Here is a 26028-nt window from a genome sequence, read left to right on the forward strand (position 1 = left end):
CAGCAAAGCACTTTACACACAGCAGTACCCCTGCAAATGCCAAGGAGCAGCGCCGCTGCCAATGCAGGAGGAACTTTGCACAAAGTACGTTTATTAGCTGTGACATACAGCACAGCATTTTCAAAGAGCTAAGGAAAAAGACAGCTGCTGCAGTTTCCCTAATTACCTTTCCCCAGACGTCAACAGTAATTTACAATTTGGATGATATTGCTGGAACTAAGTACAATTTAGATCCACACACAAGCTCTCCTCCTCACTTTTATAGGCCATGTGTTATATGAAAATTACTGCTATTCAAACTGTTTCTATGACTTAGGTTATCTTCTGTCAGGTTTTTTACTGCACATTCTTCTTTTGCTACTGGAATATACAGAATTTGCTGTAGACAGTAATCAGATAATCACATCTTGTTTCAAGCAAAAGCTAGCAGGATTTGCTACTCGAAACTCTCTAATTTATCACATCAAAGCTAAAAAACATTTGGGATGCTTAGTAAAAATTATGCTTCTTAACATACATTCTATTGCAACAACAAAAAAATCTGTATACAACAGGGACAACATTAACCTCATATAAATCCAAATTCAATTCTAAATTATTCCACTACTCTGGTGTTTAAAAATATGTTGTATGTTCAGCTACAGCTTCTGCTAACTAAAATCTAAAAGGATGAATATAAAGTCTGACATATTAAGACATCATCAACAATTGATCTTAATTGCACAAAGATAATAAAACATTTCAAACAGTTGTACCCTTGAAAGATGAAAAGCTTTCCTCTGCTGGCAGTAGCTCTGAACTGCTTTACTCACAAGAGGTGCCATTTAAAAAAAACAAACGCAAGGTAAAACTTAAAATTCACGCAGATGCACAAAATTGCTAAGACTAATATTATAGGCCTAACAGCACACTTGGGTAAATGAGAAGTAAAAAGAAATCAGATCAAATTATTACTTGCAAGCACTGAGAATAAAGATTATGCCAACAGAGACTCGTTACGTGGATCCAGGAGTTTACTGATGCTTTGCATAATTAAATAAGCAACTCTTGTTTCTACAGTGACTTAGACACAGTATCTACTCGTTGTGGTGCCCTGCTCTCCTTAATAGATGTGTAGCAAGCGTTTTGTGGCTTTATCACTACACAATTGTACGTCTCTTCTCAATCACGCTGTGAGTCAATTGAGACGATGAGACTTACCCACGTTTTTCTGGATTCTGCTCTGTCAAAATTTCACTGCTGCTTTCGTCAATAGGAAGGATCCGAACAATATATTCTCCACTCTGCTGGAAAAACTTATAAACAGCCACTTGAACTACGCATTGGTCACTGCTGCTTCTCAGCCAGGGGCTCAGGATGACAGGGCTCTCAGATGCATTAAGGAACAGGAAATAACCTAGGACAGATAAGGCAATAATAAAGCTTTAAGGAAAAAAGAAAAAGACAAAAAAAATTGCAGTGCACAGATTAGTGCTTGTAATTTTTATGCCACAACTTATTCAGCATTCTCAGTCATTCTGATTTTATTGTTGCCACCTACTTTGGAAAGTGTGCCCTTGAAGGGGTGTTAAACCCTTTATGATCTTCAAAGGCAAGCAACATTTCAATTTGCAGTTGCATTGTTCAAAACAAAGATGATATCTAGATTTAACTCTGGAAAGAAAAGGCATAAAGAAAAAAAAAAAAGCCCATAAATTATATTAGAGGGAAAAACAAGAAACAACAAAAAGAAAAATCAGTCAACCTAATTTTCCTACAGAGACTTCCAGATTTAAGCCCAGGCAAGCAACTAAAGAAGTTAATGTTTGGATTCTTGTTTTTATGTACTTATTACTGCCTGGACTTTATTCCTACCTCTGCAACTTCCCAAATGTGGTCTAGAGTCAAACATTACGGCGTTGGTCCAGTGGCATCCTGATTAGACAAGGTCAAGTATTATAACAGATCTTGGTATCTGTTCTTCTCACACAAATAAAGAACACATAAAGCTCTATGTTTGCTCTTCTGAAACAGAAGAGATCAGTGTTCTTAAGTCACTAGAGTCAGGATAAAACCCTGATATTTTATTTCTTTAGCAATTCTTTCTAAAGTATTAATTTTGTATTTTACATGAATTAGCTGTACATATCTCTCTGCACTCCAGCACTGGGGCTGTGCCCACTGCCCTGGGTGGCCTGTGCCATGCCCACCGCCTCTGGGGCAAAGCCTTTCCCTCACCCCCTGACCCTCCCCTGGCACAGCTCCCTGCTGTTCCCTCTCTGTCTCAATCCTTCTCCATCTTTGCGTCCCTCCTTTGGATGCTCTCTAACAGCTTTATGTCCTTACACTGGGGCACCCAGACTGCACCCAGTGCTGGAGGTGAGGCCGCACAGTGCAGAGCAGAGGGGACAGCCCTTCCCTGGCCATGTTGCATCGCTGGGCCTGGTGCCCCCCAGGGGCAGTAGGTCCCTGTGGCTGCCAGGGGACACTGCTGGTTCATGTTCAACTTGCCGTTGTCCACAACCCCCAGATCCCTTCCTTGGGGCTGCTCTCGCCCCCCAGTCTGTATGTGTATCCAAGGTTCCCCCAACACAGGTGCAAAACCCAACATGGCTCTTCTTAAATTTCATGTGGTTGGTGATTACCCAGCCCTCTGATTTGCCAAGATCTCTGCAAGACCTCTCTGCGCTTGGGAGAATCAATTGGTTCTCCCAATTCAGCACTGTCAACAGACTTACTTAGGATAGTCCTTTATGGAGTCACTGATGAAAACACTGAAGAAAACTAGCACTACGTGACCAAACCGGTGACTGGCCACCAGCCTGATGTAACCCCATTTATTGCAACCCTTTGTGCCTGACCCATCAGCCTGCTGCTCACCCATCGCATCATGCCTTTGTCTGGTTGTATGCTGGGCACTTTGTCCAGAGGAGACTGTGAGAAACAGTACTGAAAGATTTGCTGAATCCAAAAAGATTACAACAACTGGTCACCTTGGTCAACTAGGTGGCTAGTCTTGTCTCAAAACGAGATTCAGTTTGTTAAGCAAGATTTTCCCCTTTCGAACCCGGGTTGGTTGTGACAAATAATTGCATTGCCTTTTAGGTGTTTTTCAATAACTCCCAGAATAATCTTCTCCATAATTTCAGTACCATTTGAGGCTTATCCAGTTGGACAGAAGTAATGCATTTTTTATTACACTGTTGCACATTTCAGGTAAATCAAATTACTCTCTTTTCATAGTTGACCAATTTACCAATTTTCCCACAGAGCAAGCACATTGAGGTGTGTAGTCAGGTAAATGAAAGGTCAGTCAGGTAAATGGAAGGGATCAACACTTGAAGCAAGGAAAATTGTTAAATTCCACAGATTGTATGTAGCAAGACTGGTTAGATGTTCAGAAAACAGGATTTTGCTTCCCGCATTGTCCACCAAAAAAACGTTTGTTAGTACTTAAAACATACAGACCTCAAAAACCCTTTAATTTCATAGAGAGAGAAATTAAGGCCCAACAAGGCTGTAATAAAAAACAGTTTATGTATGACTTTTTGTAGGAGCAGCAGCTTTTTTTTTTTTTTTTTTTTTTTTTTTAAATATAAAGGCTGAATTTTCAGAGGAATCATTTTCCATGTGGCTGAGTAGATACTGCCTAAAGCTCTGCTGAGACCCACAGTGGGTAAGAAATCCTGTGGAGCCACAAATGCATGATGCTCACCTTCACACTGGTGTGTGCCAGCCATTCTCAGCTCCCATGACAGTTTGTCTCATCCTAAAAGGATCTGATTAATTGCCCTTCAGCAGGTCCCACTTCTTTCCACTGAGTTGAATCACGAGCTCAGATTTTAATCTCGCTGTCACATGCCAATTTAGAACTTGGGAATTGTACTTATGCTCACAAATGTCCCCCACTTTGAAAAAAACTAATTTGGCAGTTAATCTCAGGTTGAATAGAGTAATACCAGAAAGGCTAAAAATGAAATTCAGACTCTTATCAACCACTATATTTCATCCCATACACACACTTATCATAAAGAGCATTTTTGACATGCTTGTCAAAAACAGTCTTCTTGACATTACATCACATCAATGACATATCTAAAGCTAGAAAATATTTGTACTGAAAGAAACAAGCAGAAATAGATAAGGTACAGCCTTCTCAGATGTCAAGGCTTGTAAATGAAGAAGTGAAATGTATTTGCTACTTTTCTATTAATAAGATTCCTTTATATGAAATAGTAGCTTTTAATCCAGTTACTAAAGGAATGGCTTGAGGAGTTTAAACAAACTCTGTCATTGTTAGTTTTATATACACAATATTTTTGCTGGTCAGTAAAATAAAAACAGAAACCCAACCATATGTTTCATACTTCTCTCCTTTTATTGCCAACAAAATAGAATTAGAGCACTAAATCTTGTGGCTTTAATTGTATCATCCACATAAGAACACTAATCCCCAACATGACAAGGATCAAAAAGACTTCTGCTGGTGGCAGAAAAGCACTAAGCACTGCAGTGATTGCTGATGATAATGTGACAGGTGTAAGAACCGTTTGCTCACCTTACCATCTTGCAACAGAAAGTTTTTTAACATAACAAAGAAACAAATAGAAAGCTCTCATTCCTTTTTCCTTTCCTTTCCTTTTTTTTTTTTTTCTTTTCTTTTCTTTTTCTTTTTTTTTCCCTTGCAGTGAGTAAATAAACAAGTATACTCTCTCCATCCTGACCTAGGACTTGACTAGTAGCAAACATGACTAGCTGCCACAATAAATACCATAGTTGCTAACCTCCTATGCCTTGGCTATAGAATCATAGAATCACAAGGTTGGAAATGACCTACAAGATCATCCAGTCCAACCGTCTCCTCATCACCATTGCCACCACCAGCACTAAACCATATCACACAGCACGTCATCCAGACTCCTCTTGAACATTGCCAGGGATGACGACTCCACCACCACTCTGGGCAGGTCATTCCAGTGCCTGACCACTCTCTGAGAGAAAAAGTTCTTCCTTACGTCCAACCTAAACCTCCTCTGGTACAACTTGCGGCCATTACCCCTTGTCCTGCTCGTTGCCTGGGAGAAGAAGCTCTTCACCACAGCCTCTCTGCATGAAGTTGTACAGTGCAATGAGATCTCCCCTGAGCCTCCTCTTCTCCAGACTGAACAATCCCAGCTCTCTCAGCCGCTCCTCATAAGACTTGTGCTCCAGACCCCTCACCAGTTTCATTGCCCTTCTCTGGACACGCTCCAGGACCTCAACATCTTTTCTGTAGTGAGGAGCCCAAAACTGAACACAGCACTGAAGGTGCGGCCTCACCAGTGCTGAGTAGAGGCGGATGATCACCTCCCTGCTCCTGCTGGCCACACCATTTCTAATGCAGGCCAGGATGCCGTTGGCCCTCTTGGCCACCTGGGCACACTGCTGGCTCATGTTCAGCCGAGCATCAACCAACACCCCCAGGTCCTTCTCTTCTCCACACTCATCCAGCCACTCATCCCCAAGCCTATACCACTGCACGGGGTTGTTGTGCCCAAAGTGCAGGACCTGACATTTGGCCTTGTTGAACCTCATCCCATTCACCTCAGCCCAGCGGTCCAGCCTGTCTAAATCCCTCTGCAGGGCCTCCCTACTCTCAGGCAGATCAACACCACCTCCCAACTTGGTGTCATCTGCAAACTTACTGAGGGTACATTCAATCCCCTCATCTAGGTCATTAATAAAGACATTAAACAAGATGGGCCCCAGTACTGACCCCTGGGGGCACCAATTGAAACAGGTCGTCAGCTGGACTTCACCCCATTCACCATGACCCACTGGGCATGGCCCTGTAGCCAGTTCCTTACCCAAAGAAGTGTATACTCTCTAGGCCACGGGCAGCCAGTTTCCCTAGAAGAAGCCTGTGAGAGACCATGTCAAACTTACAAACTTACAAACTTACATTTACTTACAGGGTTTACCTTGCACAATTTTGGCTTATTAACCATCGTGAGGATAAGTTTACCTGCTGGTTTATATTGCTAAAAGGAATACAGTTCTGCCACAGTGGAAAGCTACCCTGCCATACTTGCACAAGATGTTAGGAATAGCCCCAAACTACCCTGCTGTGGAGCAATGCCTAGAAAATCATTCTGAAAGATGTAACTATTCAGCAGCATTGACCACACAAACAGTACTCAGTCAGAAACGTCCTGTGGAGGCAAGTATTAAAGCCAAAACAGATTACCTTTTTATTCTCATTATTTATAAATAAATAAAGGAGAGCATAAATACAACTTTGTCTTGCTTCTGAAAGCTCAGCCATCTTGCAGGTGACAATACTGTCTGCTGTGGAACTCTTTTTGCTCTTACTGCTAACCTGATTTGTAAATCCTATGAAAGAAGTATCAGAGTAGCACCTGGTCCTGTTATTCAGAGTGTTTTCATACTTAAAATGAGAGAGACCTGCTGTGAAAACAGAACACGCAGAAGCTTTGTTACACACAAGAATCTGAAGATTTGCCCTCCCAAGCTACAATTTAAGATTTACTCATTACAGAGCAGTGAGTTCCTATAGTAACCATACCTGAAACATAACAATGTACATTAACATTAAACATATTCTTTTCCACGTAAGCAGTAGACTCAAAACAGCAATTCAGACAAACCCAATTTCACGAATTTGCTGTCTCTGAAGCATAAGCAATGTAACTGTCAGTCAATCAGCTACATACACACACGCACAACAAATTGCTGGTAGAGGCCCAAATCGTATTTCATTACTGTTGACAGGACTTATGCTACTGCAATCAATGGTGTCAAACCCACAAAGGAGTAATTGCAGTGTCTGAAGTGAGAAATGGTACATTTTGAACACAAATCCTCATACTCTTTCCTTCTCTCAAAAGCACAATCCTTCAGTCATTGCTTGCCATTGTTTCAGAGGACAGCCTTCCCTGGGATCAATACCAGCACCGTGTCCAGGACCAGATTAGAAACACTACTTCAAAAGAATTAAAGAAACATACAGAAATCAATTCCCCATCCATACAGAAAGAGAGAAGAATATTCTGTTTCAGAACAACTATCTGGCAAAATCAGGAGGTACGCGCCCACCTGTTTATTAATATCCTATTTCCCTCTGGTGGGAGAGAATCTAGGTGGCAAACTCTACCTGACACTACCACTTGGACCCTTAAGACTGAAAGATTCCAACTATAATTTCCTTGCACTTATTTTCCTTTATTAGCTCTAATAAGGCTCTTGGGATCTTATTTGGTGAATAGCTAGAAAAATCACAGTAGCTTCAAACCTCTGCTGCTATTTTGATGCACGAGGATATAACCTGAGCTGCAAGGTCTCTTCATGGCTCACATTGTCAGTGACATGTTGTACTGCTCATGAGAATGAGTAGCTAAACACAGAAAACCACAGTACAAAAATCAAGCTCTTCCCTCTCCGCTTCGTCCCAACTAATCAACACGGATGTGTTGAAGGGACCTGTATTTGACAGTATATGGCACAGCATGGACCTTTCAATTGCTAAAATCAGGACTCTGAATGGTCTATTCATTTTCAGAAAGATATTCACCAGTGAGTCATTTCAGGAGCCTTCTGTTACAGGTTTTAAATTGTACTCTGGCTGCACAGCGCAGTGCTGATATTAAAGAGATGCAGTTAAAATAATCACACTGTAACGAGATATACAGCCACAGACCCAGACACTTAGCACTTCCTGGGTCATGAGCTCATTCGTAACGATCATGCAGAACCACGTGGTTGCAGTGGGGACAGCATTCGGTCCTTTTCAACAAACACATCTGTATTTGCGTTATATGACATAAACCCTACTGGCTGGTATGGCTTTGCAATGTTTCAGAAACAGTCAATTTAAATTGCAAATACTTTACACTCCACATTCTCCCTAAACACTCACAAACTACATGAGAAACTCACCACAGTACTCAGCTTCAAATAATATTTTCCCTAAATTTTCATAGCTGATGTCATAGTGTGAGCTTTCCTCATCCTGCCATTTGTGTTTGATGTCTCTGGCAGTTTGCTCTCATTTCAGATAAACACAAATGAAAACATATTTACACTTAAGCACGGGCATTTATTGCAGTGGACATAAAAAGAATATAATAAGGCAAGTTAATATAGCTTACATGAAAAATTGCTGTTGGTCTTTTGAAAGCTTGTTTATAACATTTTAACGTTCATGACAAAAAGAGGAAGGATGGATCATTGGCTTAGAAGCAAGATGTTTCAAAGATGAAGAGCAGATAGCTACTCAAAAGAGAGAGCCATCAATAGGCCCTTGGAATTGGTGAACTTACCATTCTGTTGCTAACCCCAACAAAAGCTAGCTATTGCCTAAATAGCTCTGAATGCATCCTGCTATCTGCCTCTACCCTAAAGCCTTCCTTGATAAATTTTAGGGCAAATGCAGCACAGAGCCAGGACAGTGTCTTTTGCTGAACATCCCCATGATACTAAGTGAGGTCAGTTAGCTCATACATATCATTTGCTTATTCTGAAGCAGCTGTTTAGCAAGGATGGCTGAAGACCAAAAAGATAGCAGCTTGAGAAGCTACAGAGGATAAGGATTTCCAGGGAAGTATTCACTGCAGAAAAATGGCAACCAGCTCTTCTGGGGCAGACACAGAGGCACCTGTCCAGCTTGCATTCGAGGTCTAGGACTTCCTACGTGAGATGTCCATGTATATCAGACACCACGCATGCAAATACAATCCTAAAGAAATTACATCAAATGAGGAAATGGGACATAAAAATCAATTACAGAAGTAGCATGCATTAGAATTCATGAAGTGGCAAGTTCATAGTACTTGAAAATAGTATTTCTAACATATTCAAGCTAATAATACACAATGGACATGCTGATACCTGATACAAATTAAAGTGTCCCCATTAAAGTGTTAAGCGTTTGTTAACCCAAATTAAAGTGTTTAAGGAGATGTCTTCTCAGAGATCATACTTTTATAAGTTTAACGTATCTTCTGAAAAAAAAGGGCTCAGAACAATGTGAGGCTAACTTAATCTGATTACAGTTATAAAGTAGAAATTTAACAGCCCTTTGCAAAACTGATAGAGTGTTATTCTGAACATAAACTCCATCTTCGTACTAAAAGGATTTTATTACCTTTCACATACAAGTTCAATACCCTACCAGATTAAATTAGAGCTGTAAAAACTATTAACAGGCAACGTCTGTCAGGGACTATACAGTAGAAAAATAAATGAATCAAGTTTTATGTTCTTTGGAGATGCTGACTGGAAAGAGCATTTCCACTGGTATCACAAAACATCCCACAGAGCTGGTCTTCAGATTCCTTATTTACCATCAACTTCCAAATTAAATATTTCAGTAGAACTGTCATAGCAGAAGTTCGGCATTTGGTAAAAGCAACTGAAAATAGCATGTGGAGGAAATTGGTCTCAGAAAAGAAACATGCAAGTCAAAGGTCTTTAAAATCATCTCCTGTTCAGGTACTTTTAATTCCCTAAATATAAATAGGAAGGGCTAAGAACTGATAAAGGAAAATAAAGACCAATTTTGTTCTCATAGCAAACCACCAGGCAAATTTAATTTCTCTTAAAGTCAAAGACTTCACTCATATAAAACCATGCCCCTCAAATAACCAGTATTTGCTATGATCCTTGGAAACCACAGCAGTGCTATAGAAACATAACTTGAAGTTTTAGAAGAGGAGTCTTTCCTTTTTCTCACAACTCCAGTACCAGGAATATTCCCTACTAATCTACCTATTCTGTTAAAGTCTGAAGTCTTACACACAGAGGCAGCAGCCTCAAGCAGTGACCTTCTTGCAGCTCTTCTGATGCTTACTGTTGCTTCCCTAGAACATAGCATGTGAGCTGGAGTCCAGAGGAAAACCGTTAGGCTCAGAAAAAGACTATGTTATTATTATTAATCAGTTTAAGTTCTGATAACCTCTAGTATGCCCATATAAAAAGCTGAATTCCACCATTCTACTTATTTTATTGTTTTCTATCTGAAGTCTGTTCTTTCTCACCAAGAATTTTATGTCTAGTTTTTCAAATGGAAAACAACAAGTAAATGCTCCAGGTATTGTACACTGTAATGGGAGCTAGAAGCAGATGCTGTTACATCCCATTTCCTAAATGACTCAGTGTTTGCTCCTAGCTGAAAAGCACTGAACCAAAGAAAGTAGTTAATTAAAAACTTGAAATTCAATGCTGAGATTAAAATATTTCCTAGAGAATGACAAAAGCGTTTAAATATTTCAGCCTTGCACTGCTGATTAACCAACACGCATCTTCTCATCTATTGCTGACAAAAGTAAACAGCAAGTTATTTTTGAGATCTCTGTTCTGAGACTAGAAGATGGGAGAATCTTCCGTCATTGTGAGCAAGACAGACATACCTAAAGGGAAAGCCACGATGACACTGGTTCTGTCAATAAAAACAGGCAGAATGTCTTTTCAATACTTTCCAGTGTGCACAGTTGCTGAAGGGAAAGTGAGAAAGGATGCTGAATGCTATTCCTCTAGTTACCACTTTGCTTGAGTGTGCTTATTTGATTACACTCAGGAGGCTAAAAGCTTAAAAATTAAGAAGCCTGGCAATAATCTCATGCACAAGAATAGAAACATGCCTGGAACAGAACAGGTACTGCAATAACTCACTGTTCAGTAACATCAGAAACAACATTAAACAAGGAACAAGTTTTGTGAATTATTCCCCTGAAAAACTAGAAGAACACAGGAAAAGGGGCATAGTTGGTATAGTTCTTTTTGCTTTTCCTTCTGTGCCAGGATTAAGCTTATCATATAAAGGCTACCGCAATGTCAGTGTTAAGTAAGCAAGGGTCATATCTCAGATGCTCAGAGAATCATTACCTTGGTCCAAAGATAATATAAGAAACATAAATCTCAAGAAGGTAGTGTATTTTAATGTCTCATACAGTTTAATCTGTCCTTGTCAGTCTCTCCTCTACATACTTACGTGTATCTTCATGCCCACAATCCTTAGAGATAATTAGATACTTGTAGGCTGTCGCCAGCTCACCTCTCAACTACTTCTTTTCATCCTAAATAAGACCAGCCCCCTAGGCCTCTCCATGAGGGCTGTGTGCTCTGGACCCATAAGCATACTTCCAGTCCCCTTTAATGTATGTCAAGAAAGACTAATAGGTGATTTTTATACATATTTTTAACAGGGTCTCATTGAAGAGTATCGAGATGGGTAGCACCTAAGAAGCTTTGTACACCTGAGTCCAAAAGAGAGCTGGCTGCTATAAATTGTCAGACAAAGAAACAAAGAGGATCTTCAATTATTGTCAATGACCATTACTGAACATATCTCTAAACACAATATTTTGCCCATAATACCAGTTGTAATTCCAGTGCCTGATCTCTTTATAGCATACTATTCTTACTGTGATTGCACTATGAACAACTTCAAAACTACATCTCTGCTGAAAACAAGCCATTTCTCTACTTATTCTGCAAACTGACTATCATGCTTTTGGGGTGTGAATACAATGAATCCACTGGAATAATATGGACATTGCATTTTGCAGCAAAAACAACAAGCCCTCTGTTCTTATTGTGAGCAAATACCTATGGGGTTTCAATGTAGGTTTCGCATGAGTACAAATTGTAGAAGTTAATGCTCTCAATGAGCACTACGGATGAAAGACCATACAGCTCTTTTGCTCTAAAACTCAAAAAACACGACCACAGGGGATCTGTCCACTGAACAGGGATGCCAATCATTTCACATGTTGTAATTCTAACTTCAGTATGTCTTTGAAAACAATTTTACTTCTCAGAAAACAAATATTTACCTTTAGAACAGCAAATTTGGATAGCACGAAGTCCAGCTACAACACAAATTCATTTTAATTGCAAGAAAGTCAACTAAACTGCACTCAATATTATTTAACGTAAGAGTTTTCTTCTTCATGGAACTCCCAGAAAGATATTAAAACTTCTCTGAAACATCATACCAGCCTATCAAAATTTCTGCCTCAAAATCACTGAGGAAAGATGGGTGCTAGCGTTCACTTTTCATTCTTACTGAAAGTACTTCAGGAGAGAAAGATCCAAACATCCAGACTTAGTCTGGGGCATCCTGAACAAATTAGCCTACTGACGTTCTAATTTCATAGAAATAGGTATAATTATACTAAGTAGGTTATGACTTGTGCATCTGTCTTGCTTGTTTATAATTACTTCATCCTCTTTTCCCTCCCCTAAGATACAGTATAAACAAGACATTCTACTTGTTTTCTGTTGGCTGATGACTGAGAAAGCTGCTGTCTTATTAAAAGACTAACTCCAGTTTCAACCTACAGAAAACCGAACAAGGACTGGATGGCAGGGTGGATCTGAAATGAATTGTGGCACAGAAAGTGGATCTTACGCAGCCCAGGGCAATGCTCAAGTTTGGAAGCCTTCTCCCCTGACAGAGTGGTTCCATTTGAGTCCTCATTGGAAAGTCATTACCATTACCTGTACCAAAGCAAGATATTTTGATAAGGTGGTGCAAATGAAACTTGATTGGTTCCTGTACTGCAGACACACAGTGTATTTTGATCTCAGTGCTATCTGGTTCTATCTGCATTGAAGTCCAAATGTCTCCTAGTGCTTATTGCTATGGAGCAAGACCCCAGAAATATTACTTTTGAAATGTACAAGGACAGACGGGATCTGTGAGCCTCAAGAGCTCTGGCCCACAAATGGAAATGACTTACTTTAAGACTACTTATGCCCTCAGATTGTCACTCTGTCAATAGCTGTCTTAGAGAAGAACTAGTAGAAATACGTTAGCTCACAAACTGATGCTTTATGGTAAACTGGTGTGGCATTTTATGCAATATAAGGTACATGAAAGTCAAAAGTAAGTAGAGTGATTTTAAAGTACTTGTGGGAAACCACCAATGTCCTCTTCAAACTCAAAAAGGTCACCTGGGATCTAGAGAGAGATGAAGACAGACACTTAGGGGTTAGTTTTAATGAGGCTGAGGTGATTCTAAAAGCCCACGCTGTATATCACCATATTATTAAGGTAGGAGAGATCTTACCTGTTAATTCACTTTTACACCATTCACATAATTTGCTTACATTTTGCATTTCACCTGCAGGTCAGTTTTATTTGCATTCTATACAGCCTTCCTTTCCTAATTGGATGCACTGACACAAGGCTGCCAAAAGTAGCAGCAAGGGATAAGTTACTTAAATCCAGACAAGATTCTGTTTTCTTTGACTTTGCACACAACCTTATGACCACCTGTAGAATGATCCAATCTTCAGTAAAACTCTGGTTTTGGGGTTTTTTTTGAAAGCATCTGAAACTTTAACTCCTGACCTGAAATCAAGCTGACAGTCTTCTTTTAAGGATGGAAAATAAACTCCCCTAGGAATAATGTGGTGGAAGCAGACATTGTAAGCTGAAATATAACGATGAAGAGCAAACAGTGAGTTCTCCTATTTTTGTGACATCCAGCCACACGGGATTTACCATGATTGCTTTTCAACAACCTGAGTTCTACTTAGAGTATATGTGCTACGGACTGTTACACAGAGGCTGGCAGAGAGCATAAAGGTTACAGGAGATAGCTAAGCTTCATTGAACAATTCCCTCTCTCTTTCCTTTTGGATGGATATAAATATTGCAAGGTCACATGCTGTACAAATACACTGCTATACATACACATCACTAGAGAGGCACTAATAAGCCCAGAGGTGTGTTTCTGCATATATGTCATATTTGACAGCAAGTCAAATAGTTCCTGCAAGCAGTGTTTTTTCATCCCAACTGGCAAGGTTTAAATGTGTTTTATTAAACTTTTTTTTTCTTTCTTTTTTTTTTTTAAGAAAAAGGAATAACATGGCTTTTCTGCCCATTACAAACATACAACTGATTTTGGAAGGAACACTGCAGGGCCCTCCAGACTGAAGAACCTTTCAAACAATTTCTATCTTTGAAGATGAGCTACTGAGGCAATTGATTTGGTTAAGTCTCAGTGCTTTTTCTGGATACAGTTGATGGCTTTTTACCCCCTTATTTTCCTTCCCATTTCAGCAGTTCTATTGGTTTCCTTTTAAATATTTGACCTAAAGGAGAACACCTTTCATCTTTTGGCAGTCTTCAAAACACTGAACCACCCACCTGCATCATGAGAAAAGATGCAGATATCACTTCCAGCTCGTGGTATTTTTTGTGAAAATCAGCTGAATGGGAACTCTGAATACACGCACATGTAGACAAAAAAAAAACTGTGGGTAAAAGTATGATGCCAGCATCCTCTCTTCAATGCTACATTCAGAGTTTGACCACAGACAGATGAGAAGAGGAATTTAGAACCTACGGAGATTGAGACATCTGATATTTAGAGCCTCTGCTTGAAGCTAAGCACCCCTAAATACCAGTCAGAAGTAGCACATCTGACTTACACAGACCATCTCCTGCTATTCTGGAGACGCTGGCACCTTCCAGATTGCAAAGCAAATTGAACACTAAAACATGTCCATAAGTCTTGAGTCATTTTTACAATTTTCACAGTTATTCACTAATATTATGGCCAGCATGAGCAGTGGGCATCATACTTTGAAAGTGGAGAGTTTGAATAAAATGTGCTGATTCCAACAGTTCTTTTTCAGAAGCCATTAGCTGGTACCCTCTTCTAGTACTGTGTCTAAGAAAAAGGCTCAAGATACTTTCAGAATGGTTTCTAAAGTCAAGTTTGAAGCAGGCTGGTAAATTAAGTTTCCTTTTACTGCTTCATGTTCTACACTTGTTTAGTGAAAGCAATAGGCATTATTTGCAAAAATATCAACATTGTACATTTGACAATTTTGCAAAGAAACGAATGAAAATGCTTTCAGGGTGACTATGAAACAAACTAAGAATGATGCCGTATGGAATCATTCCCACTTTAAAATACTCTATCTTTAAAATATTGTCAGGTTTCAAGTACAAAAAAAAGGTTTCAAGTATAAATTGCATAATGCCTTTAAGTGGAGAAATGTCCTTGTTGGAAATAGCATACAATAGCAAAGCCAAGAAAACACTCTGCTTGAGAAAATACCAGCTTGGTACAGTTAGATAGAAATCAGATGACATCTTGTGTTGCAATAAAACCATCATCTTAAAGTATATAACACCAAAAGCTCACTCTAAACAGGGTGGAATGATAAACAAAGCTATAAAAGCCAACTTTTGTGGCCCTGCACTCAAACTAAGAGGACTAGAGCAAATTCAATTTCATACTATGGCTGGAAATACTAAAGGATATTTAGGTGTTTGACTTCAACTCGCTAATGACACAATGCCTTGTTGTGGGAGATGCCGCTTAATCAAGAGTCATGTTTCCTTCAGACTTAAGCAAAAAATATTCTGAAATACAACAGCACTCATAAGAATGAAAATATTTTATAATTTCTAAAGAGTTTAAATAACAATTAAGGCTAGCACCACTCACATTACAGCATACAGAATAATCTTGGTTTTCCAGAAATAACAGTGACAATTCGTTCCTTGGCCTCTAGACTTCCAGCAACTATGACAGAGGGTTTCTGTCGTGTGGATACTTACCCAGTCAGAAATTGCACTGCAGTTGCTATTTATTTCACATAGACCATCCTAAAACCTTCAGAGTTGGTAAATTTTGGTCCTTAAGATCCAGATATGTTTAATACAGCACCTTTCTTACCCGGCCAGTTCTTTTAAAAGAAAAACAACAAACAAATACACATACCTGCCTTTCCATTTCATCAGTGATACACATTCCCATAGGCGCATACATTTTCCTCAACCTTGCAACTTTGAAGAAAAAAGAAAGCTCTCTTTATTTAGTATGGCATATCACGTGAAAGACTTAGAAGGAGCTCAGTTATAACAGAATATCTGTTTCACAGGAAAAAAACACTTGTGTCCTATCGTTGTTCCTGAAACTAAAGCCTTCATATGGTGAGAAAACAAACATGTTTAACCCAATCTTTTTTCTTCTACGCTTGAGAATTACCCTGCTTACCCACTTTTGTCCCAAGCACAATCAATCTCTATATTTAACAATTATTTCCAATTATATTAACAATTCCATGCTTTCCCTCTCCCTCTTTGAGCGTTTATTCTCATGAACAAAGTACTAAGCCTATCGACTACATCTTTTATTCACCACTTTTTACATGCACACAGCATTTAGCACAAGGAGAAGACATAAGCAGCCCCCATATGGAGGATGTGTGTAAGCAGAGAAAGGGAGAATTTTCAGCCCTAGACAGCTACTTGTTGATGGGGTGAAAATATTTCTGAGATAGAATTCTGACATCTCACTATTTGGAGACATTTTAATATGTATCTTGGATTTGTTTAAAAGATTGAAATAAACACAGTTCTGTTCTATGTCAATGACAACCTATGTCTTAGTATTGCTTTTCCAATTCTATCCAAAGACAACTTCTAAATATAAATTCCATACTGAGAAGATACAAAATTTAAAGAAAAAAATGAATGTGTGCTTTGTGACTAAAGCATTCATGCTTGCAAGTCAGCTCTTTCTACTTCTCTATGCCTGGAACACTGATGGTGACAGGTGATTTCTTTGTGTGTTGCTACCTTGTTAATAAGCCAATTATAAAGCATTTTAAAAAACAATCTCCAATAACACAGTGTGGTTAACAAAACACAGATACTGCTCATAAAAATGGAAAACTAAACCAAAACCCAAAACACAACAAACTAGAAGCTTGGCAGTACTAGTGTTTGAGCACGAAATGATAAAGGTTTGACATCCCCATAAATTGCAAGCATCTCATTTGACTGTCGGGAAATTGCTTGCATACAAGTCACCTCAAATCCAATAAGCTTTCCTGAAAGTTTGATTATAAGTGAGATTATAACTCTATTATATTAATCACTGCTAGAGAAACAGACAAAAAAACCCCACACCATACCAGACAACACCCTAATTGAGAACAATAAGAAAGATGAATAACACATGGTAGCTTACATAGGTGCCATCGCTTCATAATTGCTAAATTCAATTAAAGGAAAAAGAAGTCAGAGATCCTGCTACTGCTGTGAATTGCACGTTACAGCTCAAAAAAAAAAAAAAAAAAAAAAGAAAGCCTTTCAGGTGGTACTGAAATCAATCCTACAACACTAACAGCAAAAAAAAATACGCCTGTACATTTTTGAATAAATGCCAAAAATTAGCAGTGAACGTGCATACATTAGAGGAGAATTGTACATAAAATCTGTAATAAATAATTTCCATTTCCATAGCACTTTTCATCTGAGCCTTAACGTTTGATTCATAACACATTAATTCATGGCACCTCCCTGATGTAAGCAAATGTCATACAGTGATTAAATTTGCTCACCAGGAAAAGCATTGCATTTTGATAAAAGACCAGCAAGTGTCACAAAACAATATGAAATATGGTATGGAATGAAGATGGTAAGGTTTAGAGAGAGGAATGTCCCCCATCGTCGAGACTTCAGCTATCATCCTTGACCCTCTTTTACCAAAACACAGTTGTCTACTGCACAGCTGAAGGAAGTAAGACTCCCTTGCCATCTCATAAATACACATTAGAAGGTAAATCCTCAAAAGGGAGAAATACCTTTACACTTTGTCATTTTGCTGCTGAAGACTCATTACCTGGTGGCCTCACAATGGCACATACATAAAACATCAGCTTGCAAACTGACACATTTGCCCTATATTCTTTTTCTGTATTTTCTTAAGCTTAATTTCTTAAACTTAAACAAAAGGACTTAAATTAACATCAAGCATATTGAGATTATGAACAGGCTGAACAGCAATGTGCTTCCAGGACACCACGTTGCTTCCAGCCAAATGTCATTATCCTCCTGAATTCTAGAGGATGAACGAGTTTGCCTACTTATTGTTAATTTTTTATCAGAGAATTAACTTGTTTGGCGTTCAGCAATGGCCGCAGCAAAGTTATGTGTATTTTCTGAAGTGGTCAAGGAGAGGTAAAGGGGGTGATGGAATGAACTTCCTTGATGCAGATGGATTAGTTGCAAACTACAAATCCCTGCAATTACTATCACGTCTTGTATTCATCGCTCCCTGTTCCAGCTGATTGTACATAGCAGCATTCCTGATGGTCCTTCACTCACAGCATTAACCCACTGATATTTGTTTTACATTTTTCGTATCTCTATGTTATTTTTTCATCCTACGTGCTTCTCTTTAGCTATTACCTTCTCTGCTGCAAGTAGTATTGCTGATACTTTATCATCTCTGTCAGTTTCTGTATCCTGCTTGCCATCCCTATCCTCTAATAATTCCCTACTCTCTCACATCTTTGGGATTCCTTGAAATCAAAGATGAACCAGATACACATATTATCAGCAGATCAGGTTTGTTACTGCTACATGTTCCTCCTTTGCCTGCAGTGAGTGAAACCAAAGGTGAAAAAAAATGCAAAAACACTATGAAACACCTGATAATCATTCACATTTGTGGCCAAGTTTTGTTAGAAAGGAGCATACAGTCTAATCACTGCTTAATAACGTATGTAGAAACCAAGGCTATTACTCAAATGTAATCTGGCTTGCAGGACAGCAGACCCAGCAGCAAGGATTATCTTTGAGAAAGCACAGCTATTAACACAGTTTGAATCTCTGTTCTGAACCATTGTTTGTGGTCTTTAGCTACATTTTTCTTCCCCACTTTGTGAAACTGAGGTCAATGGATATAATTTCATCAAGTTCCAAAGAAGGTGATAAGAAACATGACCATGGCAGAGAAGCAAGTGAAAAAAGCTGCTGTTTGTGTGATGCTCCATCAAGCTAATAATGCCAGCTCCTGCTCGCATGTTCCAAGGCTCAGAAGATTTTTAAAGTATTCAGAAAAGCTTATAAATCCTACAATATTGTCCCAGTCCTCCCTCTTCCCAAGCAGAGAAGAACACTAATTCCCAACTACATCTGATCCTTGCAGTTTGGTGGATAGGTAATCAAAATGTGTGTATCTATCAGCATGCTGGAACAGGTTGGTCTCTCACCCACAGAATTTCTTGCAAAAGCATGAGTGCTCAAAAAGTTGTTCACCCCCTATACTTACCTTGTAAAAATTAGAATTATACATTTTTACAACTTGAGAGTGATATGACAAGTAACCACTAGAAGAAAATCAGAAATAGTTTCCAATAAATAAATGCAATCTTGTATTAAAAATTATAAATTCAGTCCCTGATTCAAAGGGCATCGAAATTATTTGAAATATATTCCATTGAAACATTGGGGATTTGTAGTAGTTTCATCAGTTTTGGGGAGTTTTGAAATAACCTTTTTCATGTAATCTTCTACAACAGGTGTGTGTTTTCCAAAATGAGTTTTGGGCTTCCCCATCCAAGAATACAGGTTCTGAAAACCACGGCATTACAAGCAATATAAATCATAAAACACACCTCTGGTGTATCATCGGATCTATTGAGTTTTGTTCAAAATACAACTTGTCTTTGTAGCACATCTTACCTGGTCATCTTTAGGGAACACTCTGCCATAACTGCATTGCACAGGAATTTCTATAGAGCCGTGAATAATCTCTAAACAGATGGGAAGTTTTTACAAATATTTGATGAAATTGTTTGATGAGTGCTTTGTGTGCACATAAGATTGCTCTTGAACTGCTTAGAAAGTATGAGAATTCAATATTCTTAATTCACTGTTTGAACTTTTATGTTTGCAATGTAATGCAAACAAACCCTCTGATTGCATGATGTTAACTCTTACGAGGCAACTACTCCTCTCTAGGACTGGAATGCAACTCCTGTGTGATTCTGTCAAACAGGAGGATGAGATTAAGCCACAATACAAACAAGCTATTTCAAACAGAAATCTTTAGATCAGCAACCAGTTGGCTTAAAGCAGTATTTATAAAAGCATTCAGTTCTGTGTTCTCCAGGCAAGAGAGTTGGCTCACTGCATGATTTTCTTGAGCCCTCCTCTCTTCTAAAGCCATTGCACAGAATATTCATATGAATTAGAACAGCAAGCTTCCTTAGAAATCCTTCTTACAATCCTATCCCTATGGACCAAAGACATATTCCTGATTTACTCCCAGTAGCTAATTATGCACCAAGAATTTTTTGTTACTCTCACAGCTGTTTCAGTAAGGAGATGTGTGCATTTGTTTTCCGTAGATCAAATATCTACCTCAAAATACAAGGAAAAAAAATCCTCATATAGAATCATCGAAAGATTAAGTTTGGAAAAGACAGTTAAAATCATCGTGTCCAACTGCCAACCCACCCTTACCACACCCACTAACCACGTCCCTCAGTGCCACATCTCCATGTTTCTTCATCAGCGATCAGCTGACACCCTGGGTCTTTTTGCAGCTTTCCAGCCACTCTGCCCCAAGCCTGTAGCAATGCATGGGGTTGTTGTGACCAAAGAGCAGGAGCTGGCCCTTGGCCTTGTTGAAGCTCATACCATTGGCCTCAGCCCGCTGATCCAGCCTACCCACATCCTCCCATAGTGTCTTTCTACCCTCAGGCAGGTCAACACTTCCTCCCAGTTTGGTGCCATCTGCAAACTTAACTGACAATGCACTCAATCCCCCCATCCAGATCATCAGGAAAGATACTAAACAGGGTTGGCCTCAGTATCAACCCCTGGGGAACACCACTCGTGACTGGTCACCAGCTGGATTTAACTCCATTCACCACCACTCTGTGAGCCTGGCCATCCAGCCAGTTTTTTACCCAGCAGAATACACTGTCCAAGCCATGGGTTGCCAGCTTCTCCAGGAGAGTATTGTGGGAGGCAGATGATACCACAGTATGGTACACAATATGAACCTACTCTCACGTCTCACTGAAAGCTCAGAGAACATGACCCCGTCAAACTTTTTGCTTCACTGCTGAAGCTATTAGCAGAGGTGGCCAATTAGCACCAGTTCACATGGACAGTTTTTTCAAGGCAAAGAGACAGAGCTCCCTCAACACAACTCCCACTGACTATTGAACACCCTGCAGATGGCAATGACTTCCAGCACCTGGTCACTGGTTGAATTCGAGCCAGCGACCCTCCCAAACTTATTACCAGTCTTGTGTATTTCAGATAATTTTACAGCTATGAAGATAGGAAGCTGCTCCTACCAGTTTACAATTCTGAATCCGAGTGCACAGCTAGTAAGCACAGAGCTCTTCTCTGAGTTTATGGTATTTTTTCCATTTCAAATTCTACACTAGGAAAGTGACAGAGGTTTCAATACTACACGCTTTGCTCTGAGAGCTGTTGCCAAACAAGCAGTTCCATTTCTCAGCTTTAAGGTAACTCGGTGGAGAAGCAATTTGAGGAAAAGCAGGGGGGTTTTTTGTTTTTTGTTTTTTTTTTGCTTGTTTGTTTGTTTTGTTTGTTTTTTGTTTTTTTGTTTTTTTTTTTTAATTTTTCCCCTTATTCTCCAAACAGCTCGAGCTGTTGGGTTGGTGGTTGTTCCCTTTATGGGAACATAGATTGGATGCCTCTTCAGGAGCTAATATCAACCTTGGGGAGGCGGGGATGAGAGTTAAGTGTTCCTTCCAGAGATCAGTACATCTTTCGTGCTTCAAAAGCATTTGAAAGAATATAAATCAAAGCAGAACATGAACTGATGAAAGCAGTTCACTGCCTAGCTCCCTTGTTTCAGTTGTGTCTTTCTCGGTCTCCCCAGCCAGGTACATTCCCTGGAAGTTACATAACAAATCAAGTAGGTGGGTGCTGGGGAAGGGAAAAAAAAAAAAAAAAAAGAGGGGAGAGAGGAGGGAGTAAAATTTATTACTGCCTAAAAGGGAAGGTGACTCATAAGAGAGTGGTATTAACAAAGTGACAGTATGAGACAAAGAGGGAGCACTTTGAACTCATTCTAATGATCTAATGACTAATATAATCCATTAAGAAAAGCAAGGGCAAGATCTTTTTCGCTGATTAACGTTGTACCTTATCCACGCTTTTAATAAAAAATTTAATATGTACTGCTCCTCAGCTATCTGCATGTTTAATTAAAATGCTGAAAGCTTCCAGAAAGTATTCATTTCACTCCATCTGATGAAATAGTGAAGTATCCAACTCTTAACCATGGATCTGGAAGCAATAGGAGAAAGTGAGAAGAACAGGGAGAAAAGGAACAACTGTATCATAATAAGTAGAAGAACACTCATTGGCATAGCAACCTCTGAAGTATGGTATGTGAAATGCCTAGACAAATATTAAAAGAATTTAGCATTATATTATATTAGTGAAACGGATGTTTTATAAAGGACAGAGATAGCATAAATATCTGTGAAAATGTACGAATTTTGCTCTAATACTTCACTGATGTATAAATGAAAAGAATGTACTTTTTAGGGACATACATGAACTTCATGCAGATATAATCACAGTATTAAAAAAAAAACCCTAAAACTCCACATTCACCATTTACTGTATAGGTTTATATAAATGTCTAATGCCCTGAAGAACTGAAAGAGAAGATCCACCTTTTTCATGTCTAACGAAGTGCTGTGCAATCACCTAAAACCATGAGCATCTCCCACCAGGAAAAGCACAGCAGTGTGAGTGCAGGTAAGTTTCTTCTGAGCTCTGTATAAATACACATCGTGGTTAGAGAGGCTAAATGCCACAGAGTGTTTTAAAAATGGAATATATTATTGAAATAGATTCAATCCAAGCACACAGATGAACTATTTTTGAACTACTTCAGAATAATGCACAGGGATCCAGATCACTTTCCATGCTGTCACAGCTGGACTTCCTGATCACAATCTTAAATAAATTCAAAATGGAAGCCTCTTGCCAAGTTTCTGTTCAGCTGGCTGACTTGAACGTTCACGTGTCAAAAACTCTTAGAACAGTCCATTCTTCAGAGTAATTTGCCACTGCAAAACCAACATATTCAGTACTGATTCAGGAATGCTGTTCAGCAACAGCAATTACAGACACTTTTTTAAGGTACTAAGGTTGCTATGAAGCATACTAAATGTCAATATTTGATATCAGTTAGTACCAGTTTCTTATTATTCACAGTATTTTATCAGTAATTCATACACTACTTATTATGTTGCACAGTTTTGAGCAAATCAGTGTTCAATCAGTGCTAGATTTTAGAGGTTGGCAACCCTACACATAGCAGGGGTGTTGAAACTAGGTGATCATTGTGGTCCTTTTCAACCCTGGTCACTCTATGATTCTATGATTTTTTAGAAAACTTTACAATCACAGGAAATTCCTGAGAGAAATTCAGCACTAGACCAGTATTCTTAGAAAAGGCTCAAAGTGGTGATCCAACCTGTTAAACTGATAGAGCCTCATATTAATTATTTTATCAATACATTTTCTTCTAAAAAAACCTGCAGCCTAACTTATAAATTTTCTGAAAATATTACAAGCTTCCTACAGAAAACTAGCAGGTTTGGTTTTGTTCTGCAGAACAATTGATTTAGTTCCATGTGGTGCTTTGACTAAAAAGACAACAAAGGATCAAAATGGGACAGGTTAAATGGCTTCAGAACTGACAAGTTCCTACAATGCGATAGACAGGAGATCGTCCTTAGGCAAAGATACTTTCACAGGGGAGATGGGAAATGATCCTGCTAGATAACTGACATCAAGAAGAATACAGTTGGCAATAAACTCTACAGCTAGAACAAAGACATAATCATATAAGAAAGGTCAAATCTTTAATAAAAAGGAAATCTGTACAGACCGTCTATATGACTAGTGGCATACAAAGACAAAATCACAGCAATATGAAGATACCCGCTCTGGAGAGCAGTGGCACCAAAAAGGAAACAGTCACAACATCAGACAATCAGTTGAGCTTGCAGCTGAGGTCAGGGCCAATCTGTGCTGCCCTGACACGATGACTGAAATGACTCCAAGTAGTCATACAGAAGCATGTCAAGAAGCTGGTGCCTGATTGTAGCTCTGAGGACAACCATCATACATTCAGCTCAGGCAACAGAAAGCAGAATAGCTTAGAAGAAGTTTAATTACCATCAGTGAAATTCTTTTACATAAAAAGGTCCTGAATTTGATGTGTTTTTAAATGTTATTTTTAAGGCAAAAGTAACATTTTTAGCCTAGTAGTGAATTTAGCCTAGTAGTGAATGATAGCTGCTTTATAAAGGGTAGTCTGAATTTTACCCTTCTATCCCCCCACAGTTTTTTTCCATTCTTCTAATTTGTTGAGATCCCTACATAAATGATAAGACAAATGTACCACCATTATCAGAAGCTTGGCATTTTCACCCTCTTCCTTTCCAAACAACTGAAATTGAGCAAGACTTTGGCATCTCAGTTTTCTTTTCAAATGCAGCAAGCAAAACAAAAGTAAGAAGTCTCTTACCACAATGCGTTTTCAGTAAATAACTTCCTGGAATCAATACACAGGGATTACTAGATCAATTTATATGCACTGTGTATGCAGGAGGTCAGATAATGGTCTCCTGGCCTTATAATCTATTAATTAATTTATTTTCCAATGAAACAAACATGACTCCAAAAAGGACAGGATTCACATTCCATCACCTTGGACAAGGAAAGGGCAGGGGAGAGCCACCTTGGTAGGAACATTTTTAATAGAATAAGTTAATTTTGAAGTTATACTTTCAAGTTCATTTTAGGTATAAACAGGGATATAACCACTGAGAAAAATGAATTACTGAAAAGGTGAGCAATCATTTAGAGACCTAAGAGAAACTCCCAGACAAGCACATTATCAGAACTGATATTTAGCTTTAATGCTTTGTTTTTTGAAATGTGCAAAGCTATGGAATAAAGACAAAAAAGTGAAGATTCTCAGTCTTCACTGTAGATGCTGTCCAGTGGAAAGATGATTTAAGAAAAGGCAAAGAAGTCTAAAGCAAATCTGATTAAAATAGGAATCTGTGATTACAATACACAATGTGATGACTGGACTAGCTCCTTTACAGTACCATCTATGGCAGATAAAAAAAAAAAGTGCCTGCCTTATATGCAGTCCAACAGTAGATTACTGGCCACAAGAAATAATCTCTTACTAATGTCACTTACCAGCTTTTCCTAGAAGGCTACTGCGTTGTATTATTGCTAACAGTAACCTCAATCAGCAAAAGGTTTAGAGAAGAGAATATGAACCTTGATTAAAATACACAAGGTATAGCCTTTCATCTGAATTCAACCACTTAAATGGTTTGTTACTACATCAGCTACCCTGCTAGCGCTGTATGTGATGGCATTCATTTAGTTTTATTATATCCATCATCTTTAACTATTTAACAACACTTTTAAGAACCTCACACATTAAATCAAACGTCAGGACAATCATGTCACTCAAAAGCTTTTCCCAAGCTTAAAGAAATGGTCTGCAAAATACACTTTTGTCTAGAGGCTGATTTGAATATAATGTGAGTACTCTGCTTAACAATGAATAAAACTCCTACTGTAATAGACAGGCAGTAAGAACACACCTACAATGAGGAAATTCGTAGACAAAGGCAAGTGATTGCTAAGCCAACATTCTGGGGGAAAACAAACAAACCCATAGAAAGCAATCTCCCTGAAAGAAGCTTCGAAGAACACCCTACTCATTAAGAAAACACTACCAAACATCCAAAAAGCTGCAAAAGGAAAAGAACCTGGAGGTGGTAGCTGACAGTGGCTGCACATGAGCCAGCAGTGTGCTCAGTGGAAAGGAAGGCCAATGACATCCTGGGTTGTATCAGAAGTAGCACTGCCAGCAGGAGCAGGGAGGTGATCAGCCTCTGGTGAGGCTGTACCTTGAATGCTGTAATCACTTTTGGGCCCCTCACTACAAGAAGGACACTGAGGACCTGCAGTGTGTACGAAGAAAGGCAACAAAGCTGCAAAGCGTCTGGAGCAGAGTTCTGATGGGGAATGGCTGAGGGAACTGGGATTGTTCAGTCTGGAAATACGAGGCACAGAGAAGACCTTATCACCCTCTGCAACTACCTGAAGGGAAGTGGGAGTTGGCCTCTTCTCCCACCTAACCCCGATAGGATGAGCAGTGATGGCCTTAAGCTGCTCCAGGGGAGGTTCAA

At 39.1% G+C, this 26028-nt stretch overlaps 1 protein-coding gene across 1 annotated transcript in view; it reads right to left on the bottom strand.

Moving 5' to 3' along the window:
- Nucleotides 1–26028, bottom strand: part of ALK (ALK receptor tyrosine kinase) — a gene marked incomplete at both ends in the record, with an annotated part of 285971 nt that overhangs the window by 153644 nt on the left and 106299 nt on the right. The window contains one exon of the mRNA XM_079532815.1: nucleotides 1201–1396. Within this exon, the coding sequence (XP_079388941.1) occupies nucleotides 1201–1396 (196 nt within the window). The remainder of the gene's footprint in view (nucleotides 1–1200; nucleotides 1397–26028) is intronic.

Source organism: Tetrao urogallus (genome assembly GCF_951394365.1).
Source record: "Tetrao urogallus genome assembly, chromosome: 2".
Classification (NCBI taxonomy): domain Eukaryota; kingdom Metazoa; phylum Chordata; class Aves; order Galliformes; family Phasianidae; genus Tetrao; species Tetrao urogallus.